This window comes from Nicotiana tomentosiformis, chromosome 8, assembly GCF_000390325.3.
Source record: "Nicotiana tomentosiformis chromosome 8, ASM39032v3, whole genome shotgun sequence".
NCBI classification, from domain to species: domain Eukaryota; kingdom Viridiplantae; phylum Streptophyta; class Magnoliopsida; order Solanales; family Solanaceae; genus Nicotiana; species Nicotiana tomentosiformis.
Genome location: NC_090819.1, coordinates 41,648,789 through 41,660,370, shown reverse-complemented (window position 1 = coordinate 41,660,370; position 11,582 = coordinate 41,648,789). Strand labels below are relative to the sequence as shown.

The following is an 11,582-nucleotide window of genomic DNA, read 5'->3' as shown; positions in this document are numbered from 1 at the left end:
AAAGCTTCCGAAATTAGAATTTTCTTCCCAAACTAACTCCGAACTTCCCAAAATTCAATTCCGACCATACGTACAAGTCATAATACCTGAATTGAACCTGCTCAGGGTCTCAAACCACTGAATGATGTGCTAGAGCTCAAAATGACCGTGCGGGTCCGTGATGTTGCTTACATGGTTGCGGAGAAGGTACTGCTCAAGGTTTCCCCCATGAAGGGTGTTATGAGGTTCTGGAAGAAGGGCAATTTGAGCCCTCAATTCATTGGGCCTTTTGAGGTACTTTAAAAGATCAGAGAGATGGCTTACAAGCTTGCATTGCCGCCTAGCTTGTCGAGTGTGCATCCAGTATTTCATGTTTCTATGCTTCGGAAGTATATCGGCGATCCTTCTCACGTTTTGGATTTCAGCACAGCTCAGTTGGATGGTGATCTGACTTATGATGTAGAGCCGGTGCCCATTTTGGGCCGGCAGGTTCGAAAGTTAAGGTCAAAGGACAAAGCTCTAGTAAAGGTGCAGTGGAGAGGTCAGCCAGTTGGGGAGGCTACTGAGGAGACCAAGCGGGAGATGCAGAGCAGATATCCACACCTATTTGAGACTCCAGGTATGTTTCTAGACCCATTCGAGGAAGAATGTATGTTTGAGAGGGGGAGGATGTAACGACCCGGCCGGTCGTTTTGAGAGTTGTAGCCCCGTTCCCCCATTCACTACTCATTTTGTACTTTATAACTATTATGTGACTTGCCGGGGTAGTCGGTTCGGGTCCGGTAATATTTTAGAATAAAATGAGGCATTTAGTCTCAAGGTTGAAAGCTTAAGTTGAAATGATTGATTGGATGTTGATCTTTGTGTAAATGACCCTGAAATTGAATTTTGATGGTTCTATAAGCTTCGTTGGGTGATTTTGGACTTAGGAGCGTGTTTGGATTGTGATTTTGGGGTTCGTAGTGGAATTAGGCTTGAAATGGCAAAAGTTGGAATTTTGGAAAGTTTTACCGGGAGTGGACTTTTTAATATCGGGGTCGGGTTGGATTTCTGGATGTTGGTGTAGGTTCATGGTGTTGTTTGTTACTAGTGTGCAAAATTTGAGGTCAATCGGACATGATTTGATAGGTTTCGGCGTTGTTTGTAGAATTTGGAAATTTCAAAGCTCATTAGGCTTGAGTTGGGGTGCGATTCATATTTGCGATGTTGTTTGAGGTGATTTGAAGGCTCGACTAAGTTCGTATCGTGTTTTAGGACTTGTTGGTATGTTTGGTTGAGGTCCCGGGGGCCTCGGGTTGATTTCAGGTGGTTAACGGACTTGGAATTTAGTTTAGAAAGCAGCTGAAGTTTGGTTTCTGCTGGTGTGATCACCCCTGCGAGGGTCTTGGCCGCAGGTGCGATACCGTAGTTGCGGCAGGTGGAGCGCAGGTGGGGATTTGAATGGAGTCAGCGGAGGTCGTAGGTGCGATGGGTTTTCCGCACCTGCGATTGCGCAGATGTGGTTAAGGGGTCGCAGAAGCGGAGGCAGCTAGGATTAGTGACTTCCGCAGAAGCAGAGTTTTCATTGCAAAAGTGGGACAACATAAGCGGATTTTGGGACCGCAGGTGCGGTTTGACTGGGCAGAACATATAAATGCTTGGGGTCGTGATTTTGGCTTTGTTTTAACATTTTGAACTCGGAATTGGGCGATTTTTGAGAGAGATGTCGAAGGGATTCTTGAGGTAAGTCGCTTGTGGTTAAATTTCTTCAATAATTATGTTTCCCCATTGATTTTCCCACCTAGTTAGTGTGTATTTGAGGTGTAATTTGGGGATTTTAGACTAGGGATTTGGAGAGTTGATTTTGGGGATTTGAGTGTCGATTTGGTGTCGGATTTTGATACATTTGGTATGGTTAGACTCGTAGTTGAACGGCTCGAGACGTGGGCCTGGGGATCGGCTTGAAGCTGATTTCGGATTTTGATTCATAATTTCATATTTTTCTTGTGGAATTAATTCCTTTAGCCATATTAATTGTGTTATACTGCTTGTGGCTAGATTCGGGACATTTGGATGACGATTTGCGAGACAGAGGCATATTGGAGTAGAGTTTTGGCTCGGATCGAGGTAAGTAACAGTTCTAAATTTGGTTCTGAAGGTATGAAACCCCGTAATACGTGTCATGTATTTGATTTTGAGGTGACGTACATTATAGTTAACGGGCGTGTGGGCGTGCACCGTAGGAATTGCGATTTGGTCAAATTCCGTGGAATCGTGTTGTTGTATAATCTGTTGTTATATGTACATTCAACATGTATTAGAGAAATTGAACCACAAATCATGTTTAGACTATGTGTTGGCATTGTAGGGACCCATAGAGGTCGTGTAAATGTTGAATTATCTGCTAAATTGCTGTTTGGTACTCAGTCACGCTTTTACTTGCATATTACATCTCAATCTCTATTGTTCATTATTGATGCATTATATCATTACTGTTTTGGCTGCTTATCATGAATTCTGAGAGCCCGAGAGACTGGAAAGATTTATGACTTAGTGAGGCTGAGGGCCTGATTGTGAGGTATTATACTATAGCACGTGAGTTTTCCGTGCAGCACGTAAGTTGTCCGAGCGGATCCATATATTATACTATAGCACGTGAGTTGTCCGTGCAACACGTGAGTTGTTTGTGCAGATCCAGATATTATATTATGGCACGTGAGTTATCCGTGCAGCACATGAGATGTCCGTGCTGATTATAGCGCCTGGGCTGAAGGAGCCCCTCCGGAGTCTACACACACCCCCAGTGAGCGCATGTACCTACTGAGTGCGAGTGCCGAGTGTTGAGTGAATGGGAGGGTTGAGTGACTGTGGCCCTGAGAGGATGCATTTGATTTCATATTTGTTGCACTTAGCTGCCATGTATCATTGTCTTTATAATTTCTGAAAGATATTACACTCTGTTTCAGTTGAACTTGATATGAAATTATTGTTTTGGCCTTAATTGTTGAACATCAAAGAATGCCTACTTTCTTATGTTGAAATCACTGTAATTGAACTGTAACTGTGAAGCACGTCACTACTTTCAGTTCTTTATTTATGTAACACCCTATATTTTTGTACGTAAAAGTGCGTCTAAAGCAAACTAATGTTTCGTCGCAAGTCGACATATTGAGAATGTTATAACATGTACTTTTGGGGTGATACTAGGGTGCATAACATGATAAGGACGTTATGCTATGAGTTATGTTAGTAGTATGATAGTCGTGTATTATGTTTTGAAGTCAAGCGAGTTGTGGAACAAAAGTCGATGAAAGTCATCACAAGATACGTTCATAAGTTTTACTGAAATTTGGGTCAAATGTAACTACGATTTTCTCCCAATATACTTAGAGTAACGGGGTGTTACACCCATCAAATTGAAGATCTATGAATCTATTTTATAACTCATTAAACTGTTTGTCAATACGACATCGGAGTAGAGAGATATATGCATTTTTGCGAGACTGCGCAAGCTGCTAGGTGACAAGTAGGTGTGTCACCTACTTGCTTAAATGAGAGTCCGAAAATGAACCAGTTCGGGTCATCCAAAGAGGCCTTTTTAAAGGTCTATTTCATTCATATATTAGACTGATAATAGGGCATAATAACCAGACATAAGCTCTGCAAACATCCTCCAAACAATTGCCCACAAACCCTAGTTGATTTTCTCGCCCTTTCAAGTTCTAATTGGAGGTAAAACCTAGAGTTTAAAGAACCAAGATAGGAGCTGAGTTATCCAAAAAATAAGTTAAGTTTACTGCTCTTTTTCATCCATTTTTGTCTGCTGTAAATGCATGGTAAGTCATTCTATATTTGTAAGAACTCACGGGACGGTGATCGGAAGCCGTGAGTTTGAGTTATTCACTTGTAGTGGACTGTTTTGTGTTGCTGTTAGGCTGCATCTTTTACTACTATTTTGTGGAGTATTGGAGGAGTAAGGGTGTGGAAAAATACCACATAAATGCAGGGTGGTGGGATGGTCGTTCGTCGTAACATTTTCAGGTTGTTTGCACTACTACAGTGGTCATTTTGTGTATGAAGAGATTAGGGTGTGTTGGGCAGTTTTGTAGTATTTTGTGGTGTATATAAGGTTGGAAAATAATGTATATATGTTGATATTGTTGTGTTCTTGTGTTTTTGGTATTATATTGAATATGGAGGAAGTATGGATTATAGGGGAGATACTGCCTGTTTTAATACAAAATAAGCTTGTCGTTCGTTGTGTGATAGTTGTACCCTTCGTAACTTAATGATAGTATTATTATCGTTGTTGCAGATTAAGGTGAGAAGAGGTGAGTTCAACTTGGTGATTGGAAAGATTGTGATAAGGTATGTTAAGGCTAAACCTTTCTTCATTTTGGCATGATCCCGAAACTACATGCGTTTAAATAACGAGGCATAAAGAGAAGTTTGTATTCCTGAACTTATGTACATTATCCTAGTCTCATAAGTTACAGTATTCTCCCTTATTGGGACTTTATATTCAATTAAGTATTGTCTTCTTCCATGCAAGCGAGCAGAGGGTCTATATATAAATATATACGGTATTATAGTATTTTCACCACAATCGAGCTATAATCGGTGGGTAGGCCCCTATTGGGCAACCTCTGATCAGATGGTAAGTTATATATTGAGCCTACTGTGGCCGAACGCCTATGAGCGAGCCCTGAATGGCCGAGATACCTAGCCTAGTATGGCCGAGCGCCTATGAGCGAGCTTAATACGGCCGAGTGGTTACACGTACCGAGCCTTATAGGGTCGGCCATTTATTTTACTTACTATATTGAAGGAGTTGAGTCAGTATCAGCAGGTAAGTATATCTTCAAGATCATCTTTGACTCCTATTACTTTCAGTTATTATATTATCAGTTAAGTTTCAGCTTTCAGTTATTTTATTGCCTTATATACTCGGTACATTATTTCGTACTGACGTCCCTTTTTGGGGACGCTGCATTTCATGCATGCAGGTTCAGATAGACAGACGGGTAGACGTCCCCAGTAGGTGTTGCCCGAGTTCAGCCTAATCGGTAAGCTCCATGTCCTTCGGAGTTGCCGGGTCTATGGTTTTATGTACATATTGTGTATATATGTTATGGGTAGGTCGGGGCCCTGTTCCAAGCACAGTGCATCCACCAGTAGAGGCTTGTAGACATATCCTGCCAGTTAGTGCAGTATGTTGGGCTTGTATGCCTGGTGTGTATATTTTGTTGGTTTGTCAGCTGTAGTAGTTACGACGGCCTTGTCTCCCCAGCTTTATATTGATGCTTAGTCAGCGCTAGTTTTCGTTCAGTTTTATATTTTTCTTCAAAAATTGTCTTGCAATGTGGACCCATGGTCAAATTATGACATTATATGTTCAGAGCTCCTTAGTCGCAAGTTGGTACACTAGGTTAGGTGAGGCACCGGGTGCTGGTCTCGCCCCCCAGGTTTGGGGCGTGACAATTTAGTATTGTTACTTGCTGAGTTAGTTGTACTCATACTACACCCTGCACTTCGTGTGCTGATTCCGGTATTCCCAGAAACAGTAGGTGTTGATTTCTGCGCATAGCTGAGCTTTTGGAGATCTCGAGGTAGCTGCTGGCGTTTCGCAGACCTTGTTTCTCCTTCTCTATCTTTCCACTTATTGCATTTGGTTTAAGTTTTCATAGACAGTATTTTTCGGACTTGTGATGTATAGATGCTCATGTACTCAGTGACACCCTGATGTTGGGAATTTCCGCGTTGTATTTTGGATTTCTATCCTGTTAATTGAAAGTGTTATCACTTAAACTATGTTAAATCCATTTTCTGTTAAGTGTTGGAGTTATTTCATAAATGTCGGCTTGCCTAGTACCATGATAGGTGCCATCATGACAGGTTAGGATTTTGGGTCGTGACAGCTATAATTGCATGTTTTAGTTGCTTATTGCACTCTAATTTACCGTACTTTAATTGAGTTTGAGCATTAATCCCTAGTGCTTTGCACTAATTGTGTATTTTATGCCTTGTAGGAGTGATCCCGTGCTATGTAGATGTTATGGCATGAATTCAAGCTATTCTGGAGCTTTGAAGCCTGAGTAAAAGCTCAAGGATTAAGTTAGGATCATGTTCGGGGATCAACGGACAATCATGCACTTAACGAAAGAAACGAAGAATCGAGTAGGACGCCACCTAGGTGCGCAAGCGCATACTAGGCGTGCAAGTGAGGCAGAATACCTTCCAAAGTGCGTGGCCATATGCGCAAGCACACTCCCCGGTGCGCGGCCGCGCATGTCCTATTCTGGAAAGAGTCCTATTTCGCGTAGGAGAAGGTGTTTTCGTTTGGGCTCGACCCTACTTGGTATATATACATGGAAAAACAGTATTTTTGGGACTTTTGACACATCTAAGACCTAAGGAAGCTAAGGAGCAGTGGGAGAAGCAAGAGCACAAGGATTTCATCATTCAATCGTCACTCAAGACAAGAGTTTGGATCGCTTATGCTTTCCTTTAACTAAAACTTATTTGTGATGAATTACTCCATATCTATGGAGTAGGTCTCTTCAGGGATTGATGGATTTGGTATATTGATATTTGTTTGTGGATTATTAACTCTAGTTTCTATGTATTGAATCGTTTTGGGTATTTTAAATGTTGCATCTATTTTCACATGTTCATGTAATCGAAATAGGCATAACTTGTGATGTTTTTGCATTATCTTGTTGGTTTAATTCATTGATTTTTCTTAGTAATCGAAAGAGGCTTCATGAATTATTTTTTAGACCTAGTTAGGAGGATAATCGAAAGAGGTTCTTCTAAAGACCAATCCACTACGAATTCTTGTATATCTTCACTGAGCTTAAATTGGTTCCTATTGTGAGATTGAGACTTAATCGAGAGAGGAGTTTCTCCTAAACGTTTGAACTACACTAATTGAGTGAATTCGAGAGACTCACTTGAACATTAGAAGTAAATTAACTAGAGTTAAGCTCCAGACATTTATCTTGCACCTATCCAATCAATCCCTATTTTCTTCCATTGAAATCTTCCTTGCTTTCTTTTATTCGAGTGTCATTCGTCAATAAGTTAAACTCTTAGTTAATTTTAGTTTTAATCACATAAATCTAATTTGTTGATCATCTTGGATAGCAATCAAGCTATAAACTACGAAAATATTGTTCGGGTAGTATGGTGATTATTTTTGATTTTGACGTCGATTTGAGCATGAAGGTTACCATAATGAAAAAACGGCCTTGGTTGAGCTATCAAACTCCGATTTAGTCGGTTATCATTTGTGTGAGCTTGTATTGGTTCGGGCTTCGCTCGGGTAATCTTGGATTCGGAGTCCAAGGCGAGTCCAACATTGACTTTTGTTTACTTTTTGGTTGACTTTGGGATTTTCATTAAATATTCTACCTTTATCGATTGGGTTTGTTTCCGTTGGCATTATTTGATTTTCTTGAGTTGCTTTTGGCTAGTTTCGAGCCATTCGGAGGTCGGTACACGTGAGATGGTATTTCTAGAGTATTGTTTGGCTTGCTCGGTATTGGATTCGATTTGTTCGAGGTAAGTAACACTTCTAAACATAGTGCCGAGGGTATGAATCCCTAAACATACATGTTATGTGCTTGGTGTTAAGGTGACGCACATGCTAGGTGGCAGGTGTGTGGGTGTACACCGTGTGAATTATGACTCAGCTGATTCTGTGGTACTGTGTACTTACCAAATCTTGTTTCTATCTATGAAATTTCTACGTGCTAGAGTAATTGAGTTGTGATCAATATTAGAAACCATGTTTAGGCGATATGTTTGTTCTGTTGGGACCCACTGAAGTCATTTCTGTAGTTGAGTTATTTGCTTAAATTGGAATTACATACTCAGTCATTTTCATTCATTTGCATATAATATCTCAGTCTCTGTTATCTTTTATTGTTACATCATGTATCATTGTTTTGGCTGATTGGCATGAGATTTGTGAGTCCGAGAGACTAGAGAGATTGATGATTGAGTTGAGGCTAAGGGCCTGATTGTCAGTGATAGTTATGGAATCGGGCTGCACGCCGCAACAGGCTTTATTGATTCATGATGGGATCGAGTTGCACACCGCAACAGATTTATTGATTCATGATGGGATCAGGCTGCACGACATAACAGGCTATGTTGGCTTATAATAGTATTAGACGGGATATGCCCCTCCCAAATCTGACATACCAGTAGTGAGCGCAGGTACTGAGTGCCCAGTGCCGAGTTATTGAGTGTACCGAGTGATTGAGGGTAAGACAATGAGATTGAGTACTTTGAGAGTGTGAGTACATTAGCTCATCACTGTGATGAATTACATTTGACATGCATGTGACGCCCCAAACTCGGGGAGCGCGACCGGCGCTCAACCAAGTGAACCCGGTCGAGCAAGCCTATTAGATTTTCTTCTACCCAAACTCATCCATGAATAAGGATAATACCTATTTTCATTAATTAGACAAGAAGGTGATCATGTCTACAATACCAATTCATTACCATTAATTACTCCATTAATAAGTCTCAAAACATACACACTCACACCTTCATGGTTAAAAGTGGAACAAGTGATTTAATCACAACACAACTAGTTTAACATTCCCAACACGTATACACAACACACTTAGTCTACGGAGCCTCTAAAAATACCAAAGAGTACAATGATAGTGCCGGCACAAGGCTCCGGCTATATCTCAAAATACAATAACACATACGAAACAAAAGATGCACAACCCCAGAATGAGATGGGGCTCACCAAGTGAGCTAGAAAGAATGAGTATTGCTATCACTGGTCAGTATCATCCGCTGTGGAACCACCTGCATCCATTAAAGATGCAGCGCCCCCGGCAAAAGGGACGTTAGTACATGTCGAATAGTACTAGTATGAAAACCAAACACCAAGTTAAGAACTCGAAAATACAATATGAACATGATGAATCAAGGCGATAATAGAATAGCATAGATAGCCGTTTAAACCAAAGCATGTTTATCAAGAGATGTCATTAACATTTATAGAATTTAAGGTGAGATTCTCTGTAACCATTTTCACACAAAGCGGCCCCGCCGCCTCACCCCAATGTATGCAGGTGGAGGTATAAACAAAATGCCCATTTTCACACAAAGCGGCCCTGATGCCTCACCCCAATATATGCGGGTGGGAATGCATCAACGATATCAATACCTACACAAAGCGGCCGTGGCACCTTACCCCAATATATATACGTGGGTGATGGTGCAACAACAATACCAAAATCATACACAAAGCGGCCATGGCGCCTCACCCCAATATATGTGGTTAGATATGTAACCCCAATCACAATCTCTACACAATTTGGCATAATAGTTTTCCACATAAATCATGACTTGGTATCATACCACGTAGATACACAATCCATAGTTTGGAACACATCCTCAATTTATAATACAATATCATGAGAGCATTTGAAACACAAATTAAACATATATTTTTGTCACAAAACTTATTTGGAATACTCAACTTGTAATAAATATCTAGGAACTTACAAGGATATTAGGGTTCCAATTCTTAAAGAAAAGTTTAGTCAACATACCTCAATTGAGCTTCCTTAAACTCTAAAATGATCCAGAATTTTTAGCAACTTCAATCTGTCTAAGAAATATAACAAATTGAACCAAAATTAGGAAGATGATCATGGTTCTAGGTCATTTGAGCATTTTATCAAACACTAGGTGTGCATTAAGGTTTCAAGGTCCTTTTATGGAGGATTCCATCATCCCACAACCCACTCTTTACCATTTTTAGCTTACAATCTTCCTACACCCTTTGATAACACATGCATGCAAAAAAAAAAAACTATCATACCCAAGAATTGTCTTGCTAATTACCCATTCTTATGCAAATTTCGAAATTAAGGTCTAAGGTGTAGAATCTGCCCCAAAGTGCATCCTCCCATACTTAGGGCATGAGAGCGTCCGATGCTGAAATCTTCTGTCGGGCCGACCCTGCTAGTGGGGTCCCCTGTTGCCCTAACTGGGTCCAGATGACTGTGCACTCATCGAAGACTGAGCGAATGATTGAGATGGTCCTGACGACCCTCCCCTGAATGCCGACCTACCACCACCCAAGTTGCTCGCGGACCGGGCTTGCTGTTACTCTGACGCTCCATTCTATTCTTCAATTTACGGGTCTCTGTGGCTTGAGAAAATGCCACCATCTTACCATAGTTCATATCGGAATTTAAGGCAGCTGTAAAGGCCTCATTAATATCCAAGGGGCTAAGGCCCTGTACAAACCAACGCACTCTAGCCTCCATAGTGAGCAACATGTGAATAGCATACTTGGACAGGCGCGCAAACTCCATATGGTACTCCCACACATTTATACTACCCTGCTTCAGGCTTTCAAACTCAGCGACACGGGTTGCCTTAGATTTGACAGGCAAGAAACGATACATAAAGGCATATGTGAACTCATCCCACCTTGCCGGAAGGCTTCCCTTCTCACGAGATTCCTCCCACAACTCAAACCAAGAATAGGCCACCCCTTTCAGGTGGTAGGAGGCCAACTCCACTCCCTCCATCTCTGTAGCATGCATAACTTGAAGAGTCTTGTGCATCTCATCAATGAAGTCCTAGGGGTCCTTCTCGGGATTAGTACCCGTGAACACTGGAGGATCTAACTGAAGAAACTTGTTCACCCTAGAACTATCAGATTCCCCTGGCTGACTGGAAGAAGTAGGCCCAACACTCGATCTCTGGGCCTGAGAAGCCACAATCTGTGCCAACATTTGTATGGCTCCCCTAAGATCAACATCAGAAACAACAGAATCGGAAGCTTGAGCTAGAGATAGAACTAGAATATCGGTTGGAGGAACCATTGCACCTTCAGTAGGCATAGGGAAAGATGCGGTCTGATCAGCTGTAGTAGAATCAGGCAGTGTAGTAACTGGGGGAACATCCTCACCCTTCGGGTGCTCACCATCATCATCAAATATAGGATTAACTGCCACTTCCGGGGTGACATTGGCTCTTTGGCCAGTTCTTGCCCTCTTCTTAGGTGCCATGTACTGGAAATTAAAGCAACGCACAATTTAAAAGAGGAACAATCTTACAATCAGCTTTGACGCACGATCGAGAACATGAAAGAAAGGTATTATTCCTAAATGCCCAAGTAGCATCCTAATTATAGATGTGGTCGACAACACACCGATAAGAAGGACTCTACTAGACACGGCTCGAGACATCCTATGACACTTTAAAACTTGGCTCTGATACCAAGTTTGTCGCGCCCCAAACTCGGGGAGCGCGACCGGCGCTCTACCGAGTGAACCCGGCCGAGCAAGCCTATTAGATTTCCTTCTACCCAAATTCATCCATGAATAAGGATAATACCTATTTTCGTTAGTTAGACAATAAGGTGATCATGTCTACAATACCAATTCATTACCATTAGTTACTCCATTAATAAGTCTCTAAACACACACACTCACACCTTCATGGTTCAAAGTGGAACAAGTGATTTAATCACAACACAACTAGTTTAATATTCCCAACACCCATACACAACCCACACTTATTCTACGGAGCCTCTAAAAATACCAAAGAATACAATGATAGTGCCGGCAACAAGG

At 41.4% G+C, this 11,582-nt stretch overlaps 1 protein-coding gene across 1 annotated transcript; it reads right to left on the bottom strand.

Moving 5' to 3' along the window:
* Nucleotides 1-10,004: 10,004 nt before the first annotated feature.
* On the bottom strand, nt 10,005-10,532 carry LOC138897377 (uncharacterized). Its single transcript, XM_070183342.1, has one exon. It carries the CDS (start codon nt 10,530-10,532, stop codon nt 10,005-10,007), a length of 528 nt encoding a protein of 175 aa, XP_070039443.1.
* Nucleotides 10,533-11,582: the final 1,050 nt, after the last annotated feature.

Excerpts from the sequence above, each read along its gene's own strand:
- LOC138897377 (XM_070183342.1), bottom strand. The coding sequence starts at position 10,532 with ATGGAGGGAGTGGAGTTGGCCTCCTACCACCTGAAAGGGGTGGCCTAT.